Source organism: Lolium perenne, chromosome 5, assembly GCF_019359855.2.
Source record: "Lolium perenne isolate Kyuss_39 chromosome 5, Kyuss_2.0, whole genome shotgun sequence".
Taxonomy (NCBI): domain Eukaryota; kingdom Viridiplantae; phylum Streptophyta; class Magnoliopsida; order Poales; family Poaceae; genus Lolium; species Lolium perenne.
Genome location: NC_067248.2, coordinates 164,539,988 through 164,563,102, shown reverse-complemented (window position 1 = coordinate 164,563,102; position 23,115 = coordinate 164,539,988). Strand labels below are relative to the sequence as shown.

The window sequence follows — 23,115 nt, the reverse complement described above, 5'->3', positions numbered from 1 at the left end:
CATGGGCACGAGGGTGCTCTTGGAGAAGTTGATGACGAGGCCAGTGGCGGCGGCAAAGTCATCGAGGATGCCCTTGAGCCTCTTCACGGCCCCAGGCTCAGCGCGGAGGATGATGAGCGTGTCGTCGGCGTACTGCAGCACAAGCGGTGGGCGCCCGTCAACCAGGGGGTGTTGGAGGACACCGTCCTGCTTGACAAGCTGCTGAAGGATGTCGGCGACGATGAGGAAGAGGTAAGGGGACAGGGGGTCCGCCTGCCTGAGTCCCCGCTTGCAGTTGATCCACCTCCCGGGCACGCCATTGAGGACCACGGCGGATTTGGAGGAGTGGAAGATAGCGTCCATCCAATCACACCAAAGCGGCGAGAAGCCGCGCGCAAGGAGGGCCCTGCGCAAGCTCCCGCAGTCGATGGAGTCGAAGGCCTTCGCGAAGTCGAGCTTGAGGACCAAGGTGGGGGCGCGGCGCTTGAAACAGCACTGCACCATCTCCGTCGCATAGACGAAGTTTTCCGAGATGCTTCGGCCGGCGATGAAGCCGAACTGGTCCACATCGATCACGTCCGCGATTTGAGCCTGGAGGCGTGTGGTGAGCGCCTTGCAGATGATCTTCATGTCACAATTCTGGAGCGAGATAGGACGGAACCCACTTGGGGGCAGGACGCCATCGCGCTTGGGAAGCAGGATGATGTGGGCGCGGTTGATGCGCTCAATGTCCGCCGCGCCGGCGTGGAAGGCGTCGAGGAGGCGCATCATGTCCGCCCCAACGGACGGCCACGCCGCCTGGAAGAAGCTCGGCCCGAGCCCGTCCGGGCCAGGAGCGCTGGAGCGGTCCAGCCCAGCCACCGCCCCCTTAATCTCGGCCTCGGTGAAGGGGGCCACCAGCCTAGGACCGTCGACCCGGCGCGAGTTGGAGTAGAGCCGGTCAAGGTCGAAGGCCCAAGCAGTGTCGCGGGCGCGCCCAAGGAGGTCGGAGTAGAAGGCGTGCAGCGCCTCGGCTTTTCCGCGATGAGCAACGACGACCGTGTCATCAACCTCCAGCGCACGGATCATATTCCTGCGGTAGCGTTGCGACGCCAAGGCATGAAAGAAACGGGTGTTCTCGTCGCCCTCGCGGACTGCACGGAATTTTCCCCGCTGCTTCCAAAAAGCCGCCTGCGTCCTCACGGAGAGCTCAAGGGCGGCACGAGCATCCGCACGCAGGGAGGTCTCAGCATCTGAAAGGACACGGGACTCCTCCAGAAAATCGAAGAGATCAATAATAAACTTGCAATCATTATCATGTGTAGGTATAAATTTGTGTTTCCTCTTCCAAACCTTGGCAGCAAAACGGTACCTTTTCACCTTAGTAGCAATGGTAGCAGCAGCGTTCGGACCAGGCGGTACAAGAGTCCAGGCGGGGATGGTGGAGTGGAGGAACTCAGGATGAAGAAGCCAAGAGTTTTCGAAGAAGAAACGGTGCGACGCAGGTATGGTTGTGGTGGCGGTGGTGAGAAGTGGGAAGTGGTCGGAGGTGGTGCGGGGGCGAGAGGCGAGGGCGGAGTTGGGGAAGGTAATGTCCCAATCTTCATTGAAGAAGACGCGGTCTAACCTAGCTAGGGTGGGAGGAGAGCGCCGGTTGGTCCAAGTGAACCGGCGATTGGAGAGGGGGAGTTCATGGAGAGCCAAGGCGTTCACCAAGCCGTTGAAAGCCGTGGCAAGCCCTTGGTTGAAGTTGGGGGTGTTTTTCTCGTGAGGATGGTGAATAAGGTTGAAATCCCCACAAACAAGCCAAGGGCCGGAGATAGAAGGGAGGATGGAGAGCATCTCGTCTACAAAGGCAGCGGTGAGAGCGTGATTTGCGGGGGCGTAGACATTAGTTATGGTGATGGAGAGGTCGGTGGTGGTGGATGCTAGGACGGTGGTGAGGGAGAAGATGCGCGGGGTGGAGGAGACGAGGGAGAAGGTAGACGGATCCCAAGCGGTGACAATGCCCCCTCGAGTGCCATCGGCGTCGCGCGAGGAGAAACAAGAAAGGCGAGAGGGAAGGAACGAGCGAAGCTTACCGAGGGAGAGCGTGGCAAGTTTCGATTCTTGGATGCAAGCAACCGTAGGATTAACGTCGGTGATAGCGTTGCGGACAATCGCACACTTATCATCATCGCCGAGCCCTTGAGTGTTCCAAGAAAGCACAGCAATAATTTTGGACGTGGGACTATCCATAAGAACACAACATGCACCAGGGAACGAACACAGGGAGGTACAGACATGGGGAGTACATGGTTACAGAGGATACAGAGAGAGGGAGCCTAAGATGCAGCAAGACACACAGGGGTACATGCAAACGAGCAGACGAAGGAGACAATGGCGAGCGCAAGCAGGCCACGGCTGCTGTTGGTTCCAAGCGGCGACTAAGCATCAACACTTGCGGGCACCTGAGCGGGCGGGATCGCAGCGGCAGCGCGAAGCTCGGACACAGACGTCGCTCCCAGGGGTTTACGAGCGGCATCAAGAGCCTTGCTCTTCAGGACCTTGGCGCGCAGCATGGGGGAGCAGCCGAAGAGGGAGTCCCGCAGGCCACGGCGTTTGATGGCCTGAGCCTCGACAGTAACGTGATTGGCAGGCTCCTTCCTGGCAAGACGAGCGCTGCAGCGACGGTCAGCGAGGGCGCGGTCACGGCGCGCTCTCCCCTTCGCCTTGCGTGCACGGAGGTCATCAATGGCCGGTGCAAGCTCTCCGTCAGAGTCCGGGGGCAGGGTTATCTTGGGAGCGCTGATGGTCTGGGCGGCGATGGGCTCGTCCCCACCCACGATCTCCGTTATGGTGACACGCGAGCGGCGAGAGGACACCGTGGACCACGGCGAGTCAGCAGCAGGATCGTGGGACGGGGGAGATGGAGGGTTGGCAGTAGCAGCGGGGTCGACGAAGGGAGGGGTGCCATGCAGACGCAGCAGCATGGCCAGCTGTCTGCCAGCGCCGACGTTGTGCCCGCGGCGCTCCGCATCGGAGGAGGGGGCAGGCCCCAGACGACGCTGCAAGGGGACGCCGAGGAACGGAGGGTGCCCGCGGTGGTGCATGAATGGCGGTGGCGGTGGCGGTGGGAAGAGCGGGATGTAGGCGCCGGTGTTGGAGTAGGACCGGGCCCGAGGCCAGGTGCGCTCGATGGAGATGGTGGCGACCCGAGAGTCCCACGGCCCTCCCACCGGCCAGACATCGCAGGGTGCGTCGCGCGTGTGGTGCATGAGGATGACGGCGCGCACCACCGTCATATCGTGGCCAGCGAGGGTGATGGGGTCTATCTCCAGGACCTTGCCGAAGCTGCAGAACATGCCGGTGATGCCGGCGGGGTTGACGTGTTCGGCCTGGAAACCGGTGGCCGAGACAAGCGCGCACACGCGCGCGCGACGCGGGATGCGGTCGAAGGACTCCTCAGGGAAGAGGTTGATGCGAGCCTCTTCATGGGCAAAAGGCTGCAGGTCGATGGCCGAGTCGCGCTCCGCCTCGGAGGCGAAGCGGAGGTACATGGCGCCGACGGAGGAGCCGACGATCTCGAACGGGAGGTGGGTGGAGATGTGCGAAAGCGCCGCCCGCACAGCAGCTTCATTGTTGATGAAGGCGTTGGGCGGCTCGATGAGCACCACCGCAAGGCGACGCGCAGCCTCCAGGTCACCGGGTGGCATGAAGACCTCGATGAAGTCCGGCCGCGCCGATTCACCGGCGAGCGACGGTGAGCGCCCACCGGAGGAGAAGGATTCCAGGGACGATCCCGAGTCCGAAGCAGACGACAGGGAGGCTCCCTCCAGACCGGCCTGCGCGGCGGCGTCAGCGAACGCCGGCCCCTCGCGAGGAAACACCGGCATCGGGATGGGAAGAGGGTGAGCCGTCAGGGGCGAGCTGGTTGGTGGCGCGTCGGGCGAGGCGGGGCGGGAGCTGTGAGGGGAGGTGGTGATGTCTCTCGAGGGCGGCGGAGAGGCCAGGGCCGGGGTAGGACGGTGGTGGCACAGGATGCAAGCAGCCAAAGGAGCCATGATGGTGCTTGACTCGCCGAGGGAGAACGGCACCGGAGCGACCAGGGAGGCACCGTTGGAACGCAGGGCCAGGGCGGGAGCTCCAACCAGGGCGGAAGGGAACGGCGAGGCTGGGTGGGGAGGGGAGGTGGCGGGGCTGTTGGGTGGGGAGGCCGTGGCGGGAGGCTGAGCTAGGGTTGGGCGGGGGCGGGCCATGGTGCACTCGCGCAGCCGGTGGCCGGAGGCACCGCAGCCGCGGCAGGCAACGGGGTCTCTACACTCGCGCACAGGGTGGAGGGGCGAGAGACAGCGAAAACAAAGGCCGGCAGTGGAGCGGATGGGCGTGCGTGGTGGCGGAGAGCGAGGTTTTGAAGGAGCCGCGGGTGCGAGCAGGGCATCGGCGTAGGTTCTAGGACCGGAGGTGGGTGAGGCAGTGAAGGGCGAAGGAATGGCGATGTGACCGGGCGTGGGAGCAGATGGAGCTGTGCAAGGGCTGGCAGGCATGGCGCATTCAAATGGAAGAGGCCTGGGCAGAGGATTGTCTAGATTTTCAGCGACAGGCCGGTGCAGAGAGACAGGCAGGTGCTGACCAAAGCCGTTAGACGCGGGGAAAAGGGGGAGCAGTGGATGGCGTGGGGGCGGGAAGCAGGCCTGGGGCGTTGGTTTGAACGGGAACTGTCCAGCGCCGCACCAAAAGTCTCCGCTTCGGTTTAGTAGCATTCATGGCGGGTGGTTGGGCGGTAGGTGGAGGGGGGGGCTCTCTCTCGCGAGCCCGGGCGGCGGCAGACCTCGCCTCCGGCGCCGACAGGTGAAACTGCAGTTTGATCGGGCCAAGGCGCTTGGAACCAACAGCAGCAAGGAAACGAGCGACGCCAGGACTAGCGACTTTGGTGAAGAAGATGTCGTCCTCGAAGAGCGAGACCACGAGACGCTCAGGAGACGCACAGAAAAAGTAGCTGAGAAGCTGCTGAACAAGAGAAACCGAGAGGGAGGGAGACGAGAACGGCGGAGTGATCCACAGATCCCCATGGGTGGGAGTGACTGGGAAGGAGAGAGGGAGAGGGGAGACCAGGCAGTGGAAGTGGGAGAGGATGATGGATTGGAAGGCATCACCTGGACGAGGTACCTGGCAAAGCCTTGCTTTGCTGCTGCTACCATTGCCGCCGGGATCACGGGAAACCGTCGGGCTACCAGGCAGGGGAGGGGCGGCGGTGGGTGTGGGTGGGTGCTGGGTGTTGCTGGTGGGTGGGCAGGGCGATGGGTGGCTGGTGGTGGCGGCTTCTGGCGGCGGGAGAGGCGCCGGCGCGGGATCGCCAAGCGCGTCGCCTCCGGGATCGCGGGAGCGCGCCATCATCGTGATACTAAAAAGTTCCATGATGAGCTAATAACCAGGGCACGTAGGACCCTCGTTCTACGATAAGCTCTACACGACAAATCGGAAGTGCAAGCCAGCAGAGCTGAGAGGGTGATATTTTCAGCTTCTCTCTCTATACTTGACTTACTCAGTGAGAGTTAAAAAAAACATAGAGATCTAGTAATGGGGTTCCGTGGGTGGTGGCGTCTTGGCTCCCGGTTGCATACGCTGCTGGGTGAATATAGTAAATTGTTCAAATTTTAAAAATCTGACTTCTTGCAATGTGTACGCTTTTATCCTTTTACGTGCATGCAGAGTTTCATGATAAAAGAAATTGTCTTGAGGACAAAACAAAACTCGGTGTTCTAAAAGAGCGGTTTTCGGAGCATTAGTTTTCCAGAGCCTACCAGCCGCTTGTTGAATGTTGAGTTTCCAGGAACAGCAGCGCCGGCTGTATAGTGACCTGGGGGTGTTTGGCTTTGGTACAGTGCCTACAGGCATGTCAATCATTCTCAAAATAGAGTAGCCATTGCACTGTTTGATTGGCCTGATTAGTATTTTGTTCCATTTGCCAGCTTTCTCTCTCTAGAGCCTTCTCCGCTGCTTCCCCTCCCGCTCTCTCCCTGTATCTGGCCTCTCTGCTTGCCTATAAATAGGCCAGAATATCTTGTTGCTAAGAAGGCAGCTCATCTTGCATTGTGAAATTGCACAAGCCCACTCTCCAAGCAGTCAAGCACCAACCTGTCAAGCTAGACAATACTAGAGGTCGTTCAAAATACTGCCTTCCAAGCAAAAGATGGTTAAGGTTGGTTGTTAATCAGCTCAACTGTAACCAATTTAACTAGTCGTGCTATTGGACTAGTAGTGTTTAGTTGCTTGATTTTGTGCGTCGATCTGAAGATGTTTTGCTCTTTCTCGCAGCAAAAGATTGTTCTGAAGTTACCATTGGATGGCGAGAGGAACAGGAGGAAGGCCTTCAAGGCCACTGTTGGCATGGCAGGTATGTCACAGAACAAGCCAGCCATCATGACTTGCAACTGTCATATCTTCTTCTCTTCGCGAGTTCTTACAGAGAGGTGCTGGACTGAAACCTATGCAGGTGTGACATCCGTCACGATGGAGGGGGACAAGATCATCATCGTGGGCGACGGCATCGACACGATCGGGCTGACGACGATGCTCCGGCGCAGCTTAGGCCGCGCCGAGCTCGTCAGTGTGTCTTCCGGCGATGACAAGAGGAAAGACGTCTATGGGTACGGGGGAGAAAAGAACGGTTATGGATACGGCGGAGAAAAAAACAGCTACGGTGGAGCTGGCAATGGCGGTGGCAAAGACTCCAAGGGTGGCGGCGGCTACCATCAGAACGCGGTGGTGCCGATGCAGTACCCCGCGTACCATCAGTACAACGCCATGCCGTCTTACCCTGCCTACTCCTACCCTGCTCACGTTTATCAGCAACAAGAACAGGATCCCGGATGCAGCATAATGTAGGTGCCTAGACGAGAAGAGCTGGGGCAGATTCGAAAAAAAAAGACTCAAGGGTCAAGGCTCAAGTTAAGGACATGCTAAAAAGCCTGAACTGATCAAGCGAACCACAATGAGGCCAGAGATGTGATGGATGCTTGAGCTGGCTGCGTACATGTAGTTTATGTACATATAATTTGTAAAATTATCAGCAATTGTAGAACGGTATTGGGGGAAGCCTCGCACGATAAAGACCGTGGGGTTCTTGTGTTTATATATTGGGCACTCAGGCCAATTAGGGTTTAGATACAATTACGGTTAGGTTCTAGATAGATACAATATATACAATCTAACACCCCCGCAGTCGTAGGGGGAAGTTCTCGGACGCAGAGACTGGACCGAAAGTCGAGGAAGAGCTGACTCGGTAGTCCCTTCATCATGACATCAGCGAACTGTAGAGCGGAGGGAACATGTAGGACCCTAACTTCACCAAGAGACACGCTCTCGGACGAAGTGGATGTCAATCTCAATGTGCTTGGTGCGACGATGTTGCACTGGATTGGATGACATGTAGATGGCGGAGACGTTGTCGCAGTAGACAATCGTGGCCGTGGCGAGGGGGCGATGAAGCTCTTGTAGAAGCTGACGAAGCCAACAGCATTCAGCCATGGCATGGGCAACAGCTCGATACTCAGCTTCAGCACTGGAACGTGAGACAGTGGTCTGGCGCTTGGAGGACCAAGAAATCAGACTGTCTCCATAGTAGATGCAGTGACGTGGATCGACGAGAGTCCGGGCAACCAGCCCAGTCAGCGTCAAAATAAGCAGTCAGGGAGGTCGAGGACGATGCGAGAAGATGCAGTCCGAAGTTCATAGTACCACGCACATACCGAAGAACACGCTTCACCAATGCCAGGTGAGACGTACGAGGTGCATGCATGTGAAGGCATATCTGCTGAACGGCGTAGGAGATGTCCGGACGTGTGTCCGTACCATCTGGAAGCAGGTCACCATCACTTGCGGAGAGCTTAGCTTGAGTGTCGACGGGGGTCGTGGACGGGTGACACTCAGCCATACCAGCACGCTGCAGAACATCAGTGGCGTACTGTTTCTGGGACAAGAACAGCCCAGAGGAGGAGCGCGTGACAGCTATCCCAAGAAAGTAGTGAAGATCGCCAAGATCCGTCATAGCAAACTCACTGTGGAGCATGTCGAGCAGCCGCTGAAGAAGAGCCGTGGTCGAAGCGGTGATGATGATATCATCAACATAGAGGAGCAGGTAAGCTGTGTCATTCCCAGAACGTAGCACGAACAAAGAAGTGTCAGTGACGGAGGCGACAAAACCCATGGTGGCGATGTAAGCAGCAAACCGCTGGTACCAGGCGCGGGGAGCTTGCTTCAAACCGTAGAGGGATTGGATTTGTGCAGACGACACACATGCTCAGGTCTGCTGGCATCGACGAACCCGGGAGGCTGTTGGCAGTAGACAACTTCATCAAGGGTGCCATGGAGGAAGGCATTCTTGACGTCAAGCTGACGAATAGGCCAAGAGCTGGAGACAGCGAGGTGGAGAACAAGGCGAATAGTGGCAGGCTTGACGACGGGGCTGAACATCTCGTCGTAGTCGATGCCGGGATGCTGGGAGTAGCCACGAACAACCCAGCGCGCCTTGCGCCAAGCAAGGGAGCCGTCGGAGTGGAACTTATGCCGAAAGATCCATTTGCCGGTGACGACGTTGGCGCGGGGAGGGCGGGGCACGAGAGACCAAGTACCGTTGTCGATGAGGGCCTGGTGCTTAGCAGCCATAGCGGCACGCCAGAGAGGGTCCTGGAGAGCTTGCCGAGCCGTGGTGGGGACCTTGTCGACGAAGTCGGAGGCGCAGAGGTTCAGCCGGTCCTTAGGGCGAACGAGCCGACTGGAGCGGGTGGTGACGACAGCGGGCGGCGTAGACGGCACCCGTGGTGTGCGTGCACCACCACGGGCGGGAGCACGGCTGCGCGTCTCCTTGGTAGCCACGTCCGGAGTGGTGGCGGCGGAGCGGGTGGATGTAGCAGCGGCCCGCGCGGAGGGAGCCGCGACGTGGGACGACACGGGCGAGGCTGCGAGAGGCTGCCGCGGGGCAACCAATGTCGACGGGGCCTGAACGTCGGCGAAGAGGAAGTCCAGGCGTCGTTTGTATGGCGGCGATGTCGCGGTCCGTGTCGGAGTATGCTGAAACGGAAAAACACCCTCATCGAAAACAACATGTCGGGAGATTATTATTTTCCCTAAGGAGATGTCATAACAACGATATCCACGATGTTGGGACGGATAGCCGAGGAACACACAAGGCGTGGAACGAGGCCGAAGCTTGTGAAGGGCCGTGGAGGCGACATTGGGATAACAGAGGCAACCAAGGACCCGAAGAGTGTGGTATGGAGGAGGACGACCATGGAGGCGCGTGAACGGAATAGATGAACCGATGGCCTTGCATGGTTGGCGATTGAGAAGAAACGTGGCAGTGGCCAAAGCTTCAGCCCAAAACGACTCGGGAAAACTGGCATGGAACATAAGCGTGCGCATCGTGTCATTGATGGTGCGAATCGCGCGCTCAGCCTTGCCGTTCTGTTGAGAGGTATATGGACAAGACAGACGGAGTGTCGTACCGTGTGTGGATAGAAGAGTATCAACGCGTTTGTTGAGGAACTCAGTACCGTTATCCGTTTGTAGGGAGCGTATGGTGGTGCCAAATTGAGTGCGAGCATATGCGAAAAAAGTTTCCAAAGTGCGAGTAGCACAAGATTTTTGACGCAGCGGAAAAGCCCAATAAAAGTGAGAGTAATCATCGACAATGACAAGATAATAGCGAAAACCAGAATTGCTTATAATCGGTGATGTCCACAAATCACAATGTATTAAATCAAACTTGGCACTAGACACTGTAGTTGACGAACTAAACGGTAAACGCACGTGTTTGCCAAGTTGACATGCGTGGCAAAGGGACGTGGGTCTAGCTTTATTACATTGAATTAAGGATAATTTCTGCAGCGCTGACATAGCATCATGACCAGGATGTCCGAGTCGTTGGTGCCAGAGGTCAGCGGAGGTGGAGGCGAGCATGGCGGTGGCGGTGGGGGGAGCACGACGCGGACTGCCAGGAAACGTGTAGAGATTCCCTTCACTATTGCAGCGAAGGATCACGCGACGAGTCTTCAGGTCCTTCACAGAAAAACCAAGAGCGTCAAACTCAACATAACAAGAATTGTCACGAGTAAATTTGCGAATGGACAAAAGATTGCGAATTAAGTGAGGAACAAGAAGCACATGATTGAGTTTGAAGATTTTTCCTGAAGGAGACCTAAAGGAGGTGTAACCTGATGAGGATATCGGGACGGACGAGCCGTTTCCGACGGTAACAAAATGTGGAGTGGAGAGTGGTGCGGAAAAAAGGATGTTACCCTCGTCGTTGGTCATGTGGGAGGTGGCGCCGGAGTCCATGACCCAGCCACCCTACTCGTAGAGGCTGTTGAGAGCGGCGATCAGCCCCGCGTTGTCCCAAGTTGGCGAGGAAGAGGACGCGGGCGCGGACTGGTAGACGGGCGCGGCCGTGGGCGCCAAGGTGAAGTGCGCCTGGGGTCGAGGGCCGGAGGGTGCACACCAAGGCACGGCCCCCGTGGAGAAGCACACCCACGGTCCAGTGGGGGCGGGCGTCGCTGCCCGTGGAGCGCCACCTTGCTTGCCACCGGGCTTGCCCTTGGTCTTGGTGGCGGTCTTGAGCTTGCCGGTGTTGGAGTCGCCGCGGCAGCCGGGGCCGGTGCACGCCGCCTGCTGGGGGCGGGCCTGGGCGACGAGGGCGGTGGAGGCGGCAGTGGTGGCGGCGTTGGCCTGCTGCATCTCCTCCATGAGGAGCATGCTCCGAACGCGGAGGAAGGTGGGCAGCGGGTCCGTCATGGAGATCACCGTGGCCGCGGAGGAGAAGCGGGGCGCGAGACCGCGCAGGGTGTTGAGGACGAGCGTGCGATCCGACACAGGGGAGTCGTTCTCGGAGAGAGCATCGGCGATCTTCTTCTGGCTCCGGCAGTACTCGGTGATGGAGGAGGCACCCTGGACCAGCTGACGGAAGTCGAAGTCGAGGTAGATGGCTTTGCTGGCCTTGTTGGCGGAGAAGAGCTCGAGGACGGCGAGCCACAGCTGGCGCGCGGTCTGATCGCGGGAGAGGACCATGTCGGCGATGTCCTCGTCGATGGTGGCGTGCAACACGTTGAGGATGGTGTAGTCCGCGGAGGCCCATGCAGCGTCAGTGGGGCCGGCCGCGGTAGTGCCGTCGACGTGGCTGATGAGCCCGGCGCGACCGAGAGAGGCGCGCATGTAGATCGTCCACTTGGTGTAATTCTCGGCGTCGAAGGAGAGGACGATGGGGCCGACTTGGCGCGGGGCGCTGCTGGAGGGCAGGGTGCCGGAGGCGCCGTTGTTGGCGGGGACGATGGCGCTGGAGGCCGGGGAGACGGCGCTCGGGTAGGTGGCCATCGGTGGGAGCGGAAGAGAGAGCGGCGGCGGCGGCTAGGGTTAGACCCGACGGCGGCGGCTCGGTGGAGAGGATCGGATTTTTTTAGGGTTTGGTTAGGCTGATACCATGTAGAACGGTATTGGGGGGAAGCCTCGCACGGTAAAGGCCGTGGGGTTCCTGTGTTTATATATTGGGCACTCAGGCCAATTAGGGTTTAGATACAATTACAGTTAGGTCCTAGATAGATACAATATATACAATCTAACAGCAATGCTTGTTTGTAAGTTCAGAATTTTAGTTTAGAGTGTACTACTTCCTGCACGATTGGAAGGGTTGGAAGCAATACAAAGGAAGAGAAGGATACTGTAAAAAGACAAGAATACTAGTGATTATGTAAGAACTGATGAACCTAGTGAAACCATGCAGCGCAACAGTTCTTTCTTTTTGTCTGTTGGAACAAAATAGTACAGCCACTATAACTGCATTGTTTCACTCGCATTAATAAAAAATCTGCTCTGATCAATCAAGCCCGAAAACATGACTAGCCTGGTACGTCTGACTAGTTAAGTGAGTAACTCGCGACTCGACTTGCCTCGACTTAAACTTGGTGTATAACAAGCCGAACTAAGTTTTAAATTTTATCGTTAAACGAGTTTAGCTAAATGAGCCGAGATCATCAAACTCTCTAGTAGCTCGTTTAACTTGGTAAAAATGAATAGTAGGCTGTACGCGAAACAAATTAATCCAGCTCGTTTGAGTGACTTGAAGAAAATTCAAATCAAAATATTTTATAATTTACGAGATATAAAAAAAAACAAATCAAAAAGTGGAATGGTGCGCTTTGCGCACCAGCTCTACTGAAGATTTCCCTATGGCAAACTAATTCCTTATTCATAACCTGGAGAAACTGAACCTCGGGACCTGCATACCACATCTGAGAAGAAATCGAACAAGTCAGGGTCAGGGCTTTGCTTACCATGAGTAACCGGAGCTTGCGGTGGAGGTAGTAGAAGAGAGCAAGGATGAGGTTGCCCAGGCCAGGCGTGCCTGGATCGCACCTGATACTCCTTCACCTGATCCACCAAGGGTTGCTGCTGAAGTCCTGGTCGACCTCCGCTCCTCGCGCCATCCGGCGAAGGCGGTGGTGCGGGTGAGATGTGGAAACCATGGGGGATGAATCTATCCTACATGGGCTTTTTTCCTTTTTTTGAAAGGAAACTCCGAGCAAAAGATTGGTCGTCCCAATCGCACCTTGTCTGGCCACGTTTTGGGCCACCATCCATGCACGCTCGGGGCCCACCACCACCATGGCCAGCTACGCTGAAGCCCACCACCACCAAGGCTAGCTGCGGTGAAGCCCACCACCACCCAGGCACCAGAAATATGCATCCACGTTCCTATTACAAAATGATATAGAAAATGCCAGTTTTTTTCTCGATGTTGTATACCTTATTTATTTTTGTAACTAATGCATCACAAGATTTGTAGTAAAAACACACGCGGGATGTTGTAATGTCCGCCTGGGTGTTTGCCACAAGTTTGTGGGTTTTGTTGTATTTGTTTGTGTTTTTTCGTTGAAATAGTTGGTGATTTTTATTGTCATTCAATTTGTACCAAAATAAAATATTGTTAACCACTTTTCCATCGCTAAAAACATATGGTTTTTTGTTGTCATAGTCTACGATTTTTTGTTGGAATTGATAGCGATTATTGTTGTAAACAAACTGGTAGGAATATATTTATTGTTTAACAACTTTGTTCGTAACATTACTTTTTAAAATTTTGTAGCGCATATTTTGTAATATTTTCACATAAATTTTATAGCGAAAGCAGATCAGAGATGTTGTAATCTTTTACTTGGGCGTTTGTCATAAGTTTGTGGTTTTTATTGTAAACAACCATATTTTTATGTTAACATAGCTGGTGGTTTTTGTTGTAACTAAATATGTAGCAAATTTGTTATTGCTTAACAAATTTTTCATAGCCACAAACACATGTGTTTTTTTTGTAGTAATAGTTTTTGATTTTTATTGTAATTTGCTGCCGATTTTTGTTGTAAACCAACATGTACGAAAATAGTTGTTATTTAACCATATTTTATAACATTACTTTTTAAAATTTTGTTGTAATACTAAATATTTTTTATAAACAGAGTGAGAGTTTTTGTTGTAATACTCAGCTGTCATAGGGGTGGCATTTTTTGTAAATATTGAGTAGATTTGGCCTAGACAGATGTACCTTTTCGGTTTAATTGGTGAAGGAAAGGACTGCGGGTTGAGTTTCTAAAAACTAGGGGGTAAAACACAAAAATCACATCGCGATTGATTCTGGGCGTTGGATTGCGATCGGAGGGTGCGGAGGACGACCGATTTTTTGGCTGGTTATCAGCCGACCGACGTTGAGTGCTTCCCTTTCTGAAAGTGGATCCATCTCCAGTAGTGAGACTGAGAGTAAAAAAAGTTGTGCTTTGGTAAAGGTATTCTTTACCCTAAAAAGAAAGGTAAAGGTATTCTTTGTAAAAGAAAAATCTTCAGTTTATTCCTGCGATGGCCCTACCAAATGAAAAAAAAATCCACTAGTTGTCAAAAATAAATAAGTTTCAAGCTAGTAAAAAAACTCTAACAAGGACAATTGAGGTATGAATAACCTCTGCATGTTCTTTTGACATTCATCCCTCATCTCGAACTTGCTCATAGACATTGTAGATGTTCAAAATATAACATAATCTAACACTAATGAAATTCTGATTATGTATGAACACTTAGATGAAAAGATTGAGCACTTAGCATGATTTGACAATTGGCATGTAGCCACATAATAAGAGTCTATGACATGCCTCCCTCGCTCTGCTTGGATACCATCCGTCTTAAAGGACGAAGCGAATAAGAGGCGAGACACTCCTGCCTCCCGGCGCTTGGCTGAACACCTTAATGGGAGAGATTTCATATGTACTAATCTATGATTGCAACAAGGTAGAGAGACCATCAGGAACAAAGAGAAATAGAAATAGCGACAATAGATCACCTACCAACAAGGTAAATTTTGAATTAGCCATCAAATCAATATGTTTTAATTATGATATTTGAAAAAATATTATTGAGAGGAAGTTATTGCACCTTTACCAAAATAAATTGATTCAATTTTATATGGTCCAGCCACACTGCATGCCACGCTGTTATACATGTATGGTGTTGTTGCCCAGTTTAGCAGAATAGAAGTAACATGTCATGTAATTATTATGTGTGTGGTGCAATGGTTCTTATGTTTTCGGTATTTTAAAATAGAGCATGAGCTTCACTTATAAGTAGCTCTCCCACAAGCTTGTCTAAGCAACAAGTGACTAAATATGTGCAGTGCTTTGAAATTTTGAGAAATTTGGAATGTCCCCTATAGTCCTATGCATACATGGGCTGAAATTTTGCAAAACGAACTGCACGGTTGTTATCACAAGTCCAAAACAGATTGACGATTAATCTAAACACTCTAGTAGTGACTACTTACACAAACTAAATTATAATCCTTGCGTACCTGGACCGGCATAGGTCTGGCCATAAGATACTAGTTAGTGTGTTCACTATGAGACCACTATGTGTGAACTCATCTATTCATGACAACATGCTAGCTTAGCATTGGTTTTGATAGAGTCTCGGTAATGATGTACTTGTGTTTGGAGATCATTCAATTAATTGTTGCAAACAAATCAGCGAATAATAGTACTCACCAGTCTATGTATACAAGACCACTTTGTATTTTGTGTCTGAATTTAGCTAAGGATTTAACCAATAACATGTGAGTTATATGTCACCAAAAGCATATAATCGGAAACTTCAAACTTCTTTCATGTGTGAATCGAATGATAAAAAAATAGTGACATGTAACTCACTTTTAGTTGGTAAATTTAGTGACCAAAATTTAGACCTAGAATATAAAGTGGCATTGTATAGAGAGATGAAGGAAGCATGCGGTCAAATACTCCTCAATCTATTGTGGAATATGCCACCTTAAAAAATTAATGTTTTATAAATTTTTCACCTTAAATTTATTTTTTTAATTATATTTGTCTTTCTGTGTATGTCTTCTGAATTTTAACAAGGAATAAGTAGACTGCATCGTGAAATATATCATACGTTCAACATGTTTTCTAATAACCGGTTGGGACGTCATGAACTATTTCATTCTTCAACTTCTGGAGCAAATCCTTCGGATCTTGTCAAGCATACAAATATGATAAGAAAAGTATGATCTATGGTGACCAGTTATAGAATGGCATCAAAACTTAGGGTCCGGCACTCTGGACTGACCCTACCGTCGCCACCAACTTGTAGTTTTTCCTATGCATATCTCTTTCATCTCCTTGAATGGCAGAGGACAAGTATGTCGCTAACTAGAGAAATTCGTACACAGGATCCAAATCACAGCATAATAATATAGCACTTAACATGCCACTCAACCACCCAACACACTTGTCACTACATATACATGAAATACTTCTCTCGGCAATCAAGGACGAAAACTGCACTAGTCTCTTTCGTCAAATGACTTTCCTAACAAATTTTCGTTGGTCAAGTAATCACAATAACGACAGAAAACAATAAATAGTTCCATGATGAGCTAATAACCAGGGCACGCAGGACCCTCGTTCTACGATAAGCTCTACACAACAAATCGAAAGTGCATGCCAGCAGAGCTGACAGGGAGATATTTTTAGTTTCTCTCTCTAAGAGCATCTCCAGTAGCGTCCCCCAAAGCGTCTCTCAAAGCAATTTAAGGCGCATCAGACAAAAAATGCGTTCCAGCCGCGTCCCTCAAAGCCCATTTTTGTCCGGCGCGGCCCGATACGGTGTCCGGCGCCCCGAGCCCGTCCCCGTCCCCTGTGGGACGCTCCGGGCACGCCGGACACAACGAAAAGCGAGGCGAACCGACGCGGGCCCGACGCGTCAGCGGCTCGGAAGCTCAGCCGCCGCCTACGTAGTGACGGTACAATTGCCGGGAAGCGGAACCGTCGCATTGGCAACCGCGTCGACGACGCGGCAACCGCCGGAATGGAGTCGGGACTCCTCGGAAGAGCAACCGCTGCTCTTTTCGACTTCTGCGCCGCCGTTCATCCGCGCTCAATAAGACCCGTACGTCGATGAGCTAATAACCAGGGCACGTAGGACCCTCGTTCTACGATAAGCTCTACACAACAAATCGAAAGTGCATGCCAGCAGAGCTGACAGGGAGATATTTTTAGTTTCTCTCTCTAAGAGCATCTCCAGTCGCGTCCCCCAAAGCGTCTCTCAAAGCAATTTAAGGCGCATCAGACAAAAAATGCGTTCCAGCCGCGTCCCCCAAAGCCCATTTTTGTCCGGCGCGGCCCGATACGGTGTCCGGCGCCCCGAGCCCGTCCCCGTCCCCTGTGGGACGCTCCGGGCACGCCGGACACAACGAAAAGCGAGGCGAACCGACGCGGGCCCGACGCGTCAGCGGCTCGGAAGCTCAGCCGCCGCCTACGTAGCGACGGTGCAGTTGCCGGGAAGCGGAACCGTCGCATTGGCAACCGCGTCGACGACGCGGCAACCGCCGGAATGGAGTCGGGACTCCTCGGAAGAGCAACCGCTGCTCTTTTCGACTTCTGCGCCGCCGTTCATCCGCGCTCAATAAGACCCGTACGTCGGCGCTTTTGGATCTTCACCGGCCGCATCCGACACCTCCAGCGACGATGAGCTACATCTCCGAGCTCCCGTCCGACACCTCCAACGAGGGAAAGCCTGCTGGATGGCGCCATTGGTGGGAGAAAGCTCCGGCGCCCAGCATCGGCGACGATTCCCTCCCGCCACTTGACAACACGGAGGAATGACTGGGCGTGGAGGAGGACGCGGAGGAAGAAGGGTCAGAGGAGGCGGCGGTGGCCCGTGCGAAGGCGGAGGCGGACGCGAAGGCCAATACCGCCAAGGCCAAGGCCAAGGCGCAGCCGGCGAGCACCGGCGACAACGAGGAGGACTCCGACGCGTCGGCCGACACCGCCTCTTCGAAAGAGGTGACGAGTAGGAAGCGCCACCGTGATGACGACGACGAGGCGGGACCATCATCGAAGAAGAAGAAGAAGTAGTAGTTTAAAATAATTTATATGTAATTTAATTATGTTTTTTCGAAGTTTTATATGTATTTTGTTTATGTTGAACCGATTTGAATATTAGTAAAGAGTTTTATTCTATCTATTTAAATTATTTTTAATGTTTGAGGGCGACGTTTGGGGGACGCGACTGGGGAGCGACGTCCCCCAAACGCGGTACCAACGAAATATGTCCCCCAAACGCTCAATCCGGCGCGCTTTGGGGGACGGTTTGGGGGACGCGGCTGGAGATGCTCTAACCTTGTCACTTACTTGCTGGGAATTCAGAAAACATAGAGATCTAGTAATGGGTTAACGTTGTGTGGGTGGTCACGTTAGGGATCCCGGTGGCATACGCTCTAGATGAATGGTAAATTATTTAAATTATAAAATTTTGACTTCATCCTTTATGTGCATAGAGAAAATTTACATGTTCACTTTTTTACATGTTAAATTTTTCAGAGAAATTTTACATGTACACTTGGGACATATATAGAGACATACTGTATTTTTTTCGGACATACATTTGAAACTTCATTTGTTTCACCCGAAAGCATATATGCAATTAGAGGTCTATTTCAAATGTCTGTTTTGTCCGTCTGTTTTGCTTGACAGGTCTGGTTTGAACCAAATGTTTGTGTGGAAACTTGTGGCACCTAGCACCGACCAGAGCCTACCAGCGACTCGTTCAGTGTTGAGTTTCCAGGAACAGCATAGTGAGCTGGGGGTATTTGGCTTTGGCACAGTGCCTGCAGGCATTTCAATCATACTCACAATAGATTAAGCCAATGCAGTATTCGATTGGCTGATGTAGTTTGTTTCATTTGCCAGCTCTCTCTCTCTCTAGAGCCTTCCCCGCTGCTTCCCATCCCCCTCCCTCCTTTTATCTGGCCCTGCCAGCCTATAAATAGACCAGAATATCTTGTTGCTGATAAGAGGTAGCTCATCTTGCATTGTAAACTTGCACAAGCCAACTCTCGTAGCACCATCCTGTAGTCAAGCTAGAAAGGACTACAACTCGTGAGAGATATTACCGTCCAAGCAAGATGGTTAAGGTTGGTCGCGCTCTAAACAGTTTAGCTTGTCGTGCTCTGGGACTAGCAGTGTTCTGCTCTAATTTAGTGTATCCATCTGAATCTGTTTTGCTCTTTGTCGCAGCAAAAGATTGTTCTCAAGTTGCCGTTGGATGGCGAGAGGAACAAGAGGAAGGCCTTCAAGGCCGCTGTTGGCATGGCAGGTATGTGGACAAAGCCCATTCATCATATCTTCTTCTCTTTGCGAGTTCTTACAAAGAGGCGCTGAATCCTATGCAGGTGTGACATCCGCCACGATGGAGGGGGACAAGATCATCATCGTGGGCGACGGCATCGACACGATCGCGCTGACGAGGATGCTCCGTCGCAGCCTAGGCGGCGCCGAGCTCATCAGCGTGTCTTCTGGCGATGACAAGAGGAAAGACGGCTATGGGTATGGGGGAGAAAAGAACGGCTATGGATACGGCGGGGAAAAGAACGGCTATGGATACGGCGGGGAAAAGAACGGCTATGGGGGAGCTGGCGGTGGCGGTGGCGGTGGCAAGGACTCCAAGGGTGGCGGCGGCTACCATCAGAACGCGGTGGTGCCGATGCAGTACCCCGCGTACCATCAGTACAACGCCATGCCGTCTTACCCTGCCTACTCCTACCCTGCTCATGCTTATCAGCAACAAGAACAGGATCCCGGATGCAGCATAATGTAGGCGTCGAGAAGAGAAGAGCTGGCAGATTGAGATAAAAAAAAAACTCAAGTCTCGAGTTCAGGACAGACTAGAAGGCCTGACCTGATCAAGCGAACCACCAAGAAGCCAGAGATGTGTTGGATGCTTGAGCTGGCTGCATGTATGCAGTTTATGACTTTATGTACATATAGCTTGTAAAATTATCGGTAGTGCTCGTTTGTAAGTTCAGGATTTCAGTTTAGAGTGTACTACTTCCTGCACGATTGGAAGGGCTGGAAGCAATAAAAAGGAAGGGAGGGGATGCTGTAAAAAGACAAGCACACTAGTGATTATTATGTAAGAAACGATGAACGTATTGAAACTATGCAGCGCAGCAGTTCTTTCTTTTTGTCCGTACGAAGAAAACAGTACAGCCTCTATAACTGCACTGTTTGCACTTGCATTAATCAAAATCTTCTCTGATCAATCAAGGCCGAAAGAAAAAACTGCAAGAGCGCAGGTGCGCTCTGCGCACTACCTCTTTTTTTGACTTTTGTTTTTCATATCTCTCAAATTATATAATGTTTGATTTTATGTTTTTGCAAGTCACTCGAAAATAACAAATAGAATGGGGGAAAAATAGTTTGAAATCTTTTTGTGCAATTTTAAATTTCAAATTATTTAAAATCCAAAATAAATTCTTTAAATATATATACACACAATGATAAAAAAATCCAAAATATTTTCCCCACGTTCCAATTATCATGTTTAAGTGATTTGCAAATTTTCGAGTTGAAACAATGTGTGGTGTGAGAGATACAAAAATAAGAAATTGTTTGAGAGGGGAAAAAAGAATTTGCATGAATCTTGATGCAGTATAGACGGTATGGATACGGGTGCTCACCAAAGCACCTGATCTAAAAGTCCACTCTCCTGACTTACCTATGGCTGGCCGTGCTTTTTGTAGGAATTAGGATAAAACTATAGTTACTTACCACTCGTGGCTGGATGTTGGGCAAAGCGGGGCGTTTATCATGGAGTCTGTAGAGGGTGCACTTTTTGCTGCTCGACAATGTATCATGGTGTTGGTGTGGAGTGGTAGTATTATTGGCGATGTATCATGGTGCGTGTGAAGTTCTAGCGTTCTTAGCTTTATATCGGCCATATTAACATTTGTTCTATATAATTAATATACATCTTTCAAGGTGTATTCTCGAAAAATATTAGCCTACAAATACTATTTTCTTAGAGCAAATCTAGCAGACCCCCATCCGGGCCAAAACCGGAAAATAACTGCCAATATGCGGTATTGGGCGTAGATTGTGGCCCGAGTCGATACCGGAAAAACGCGGGAGCCCAACTTTTTTCTTTGCAGCAATAACCCACCGCGGCGCGCGATGCTCCATATACACGGATTTTGGGGCGAGCTATTTAATTTTCTGCATTGTTGGCGCGAGGAAACATTTACGCAGTTGGTGTCCTTCCGCGGCCGGAGCCGGCCAAATTCCGGCGAACCTCGGCCAAATTTCGGTGAATCTTCCGCTTACTGGAGCCGTTTCGCAGCGAAAAAACATGATGCGGTTAACCCCATCCACGTTATGTGGTACATGTAGTATGGGGTCTGCTAGGGCGCGTTTGGTAGGATGCATCCCCCTTGGCTCGCATCGGGCCAGCAATTTTCGCCCTGTTTGGTTGCCTGGGCGAGCCGCGTTCTTGCATCGCACGGTTCTCAAAGCACCCCTGGGACAGGCCCTGGAGGAACGCCCGGAATGGCAGTTTCTCCGGGGGCATGCCCGTTGCGGCCAGAAGGCTGCACACGTGGGGAAGGGAGGCGGAAACGTCGCATCCCTTCGGGAACGCACGCCATAATTAGCCTCACCGCTCCCCTCTCCTTCCTCTCACTCGCGACCGCACTCTCACCTCCCCAAATTGTCACATCACCCGGCGGTTCCCCTCCCGCTGACCAATCTGCCGCACCGTCTCACGGAGGAGCACCGGTACCGGAGGAGGAAACCTCGGCGAGCAGCACCGTGACATCGGCCGCAATCTGCTCCGCAGTCTTCATCGGCACCTCGACTTCGCCCGCGACCTCGAGCTCGTCCTCGGCCGAAACAATGCCGGTAACGACCTCTCCTTCTCACATTCGTACTCGTTCTGGCAGAACATGCCATTCTCGGGCATTTGCGACGACATGCACATTAGATCTGCTAGGGTTTCCATTAGGATATCGTTCGGATTGATGTTTGCCCGGTGTTCGTCCCCATTTCTTGCTGTTCTTGTCCAGTTCGTGATTTTCATGATCTCGATTTGCTTAGATCTGTTACTCTAATATCGGATTGCGGTAGATCCTTCATAGACCGGGCTTTGGATTGGTGAAACTGGCAGATTGTGTAGAGGGGAAGGATTTTTTGTGTTCGGGTTTAGCATGTTGTGATTGTTGTGCGAAAGATTAAGCTGAGTCGCGCTAGTTTTTTCAGACGCAAGAGGAGTGGAGGACTGGAAGAACGAAGTTGCTATGCTCAAGAATATGCAGAGAACACAAGCACAAGTGATGAGGGCTAAGAAACAGAAATGAGAGGCAGAAAAAAAGGCTTTGGAGGCTGAGAAGAGAAAGCTAGAGTATGACATATACGATATGCTTCAAGTGAACTTTGCAATCAAGGACAAGCTCAAGAAGATCAGGGCTACTTGCGACGAGTGATGAATGTGATGTAGATGTACTGTACGAGAATTTGTAATATGGCCTAAGTACAGTTTGTAATGTACCATAAGTACCACTCGTAATGTACTCAATTTGAACTGCTACTTGTGTTGTTTCTTGATTGAACTAGGCCAATGACTATAATCTGGGATCATAGTATGATGAGAACCTATGGCATGACTTAACATGACCATGCCATTGGTTCTGTTCAAACATCTACTACATATGTCCTTATTGTATGAGGTCTCTGATACCTTGCTTTGCATGTTTCTGCTTCTTCAGTTCTGCATTGGCCAATGATTCAACTATGGCACAACGGCGGATAGGGTGCTACCCTCAAACTTAGTCATGTGTGCCATGTTACTGGCACACTAGACTTAGTTTGCGGACAATCCCTTTTCCTGCCGTGTGATCCTACATATGAGGTCTCGTTTTGGTATGTCTGGTGCATTAGCCAATGATTCAACAAAGGCACAATGGAAGGCTAGGTGGTGGCCTCAAACTTAGTCATGTGTGCCACTGTCGTAGCACACTACACTTAGTTTGTGGCCACTCCCTATGCCTGCCATGTGAGCAAATGTATGAGGCCTTACTAATGTTATCAATGTCCGTTTTCATCTAAACTACTTGTGAGCAGGCACACCTATAATTGTTTGTGTTCTTCTGGCAGACTGAGAATATCATGCTTGGGTCACCTGCTGAGGTTCCCGGCGAGGGACCGGCGAAGAAGCGTCGTGGAAGGCCGGCTAAGGTCGGCCACTTCCACGAGGAGGCAGGTGCTGGCGCGTGGGAGTTAGAAATCTCTGGGGAGCAGCTCCTTGTGACGGTAAAGCACACGTCCATTGGGAACCCCAAGAGGAAGGTATGATGAGTACAACAGCAAGTTTTCCCTCAGTAAGAAATCAAGGTTTATCGAACCAGTAGGAGAGGAAGGCCACGTGAAGGTTGTTGGAGAAGGAGTGTAGTGCGGCACAACACCAGTGATTCCGGCGCCAACGTGGAACCTGCAAAACACAATCAAACTACTTTGCCCCAACTTAACAGTGAGGTTGTCAATCTCACCGGCTTGCTGAAAACAAAGGATTAAACGTATGGTGTGGAGAATTATGTCTGCTTGCAGAAAACAAAAGAGAACAATGATTGCAGTAGGTTGTATTTCAGATGTAAAAGAATGGACCGGGGTCCACAGTTCACTAGTGGTGTCTCTCCAATAAGATAAATAGCATGTTGGGTGAACAAATTACAGTTGGGCAATTGACAAATAGAGAGGGCATAATAATGCACATACATATCATGATGACTACTATGAGATTTACTTAGGGCATTACGACAAAGAACAT

At 51.7% G+C, this 23,115-nt stretch overlaps 2 protein-coding genes across 2 annotated transcripts; both read left to right on the top strand.

The window, feature by feature from the left end:
- The first annotated feature begins 5,596 nt into the window (after nt 1–5,596).
- Nucleotides 5,597–6,998, top strand: LOC127300483 (uncharacterized). Its single transcript, XM_051330603.2, has 3 exons — nt 5,597–6,139; nt 6,256–6,334; nt 6,434–6,998. Exons 1-3 carry the CDS (start codon nt 6,131–6,133, stop codon nt 6,823–6,825), a joined length of 480 nt encoding a protein of 159 aa, XP_051186563.1. The 5' UTR covers nt 5,597–6,130; the 3' UTR covers nt 6,826–6,998.
- Nucleotides 6,999–18,289: 11,291 nt separating this feature from the next.
- LOC127300482 (uncharacterized) lies at nt 18,290–19,483 on the top strand. Its single transcript, XM_051330601.1, has 3 exons — nt 18,290–18,433; nt 18,537–18,615; nt 18,692–19,483. Exons 1-3 carry the CDS (start codon nt 18,425–18,427, stop codon nt 19,114–19,116), a joined length of 513 nt encoding a protein of 170 aa, XP_051186561.1. The 5' UTR covers nt 18,290–18,424; the 3' UTR covers nt 19,117–19,483.
- Nucleotides 19,484–23,115: the final 3,632 nt, after the last annotated feature.

Excerpts from the sequence above, each read along its gene's own strand:
- LOC127300483 (XM_051330603.2), top strand. Across the intron at positions 6,335-6,433 it reads GGCCACTGTTGGCATGGCAG|GTGTGACATCCGTCACGATG; the intron begins GTATGTCACAGA and ends AAACCTATGCAG.
- LOC127300482 (XM_051330601.1), top strand. Across the intron at positions 18,616-18,691 it reads GGCCGCTGTTGGCATGGCAG|GTGTGACATCCGCCACGATG; the intron begins GTATGTGGACAA and ends AATCCTATGCAG.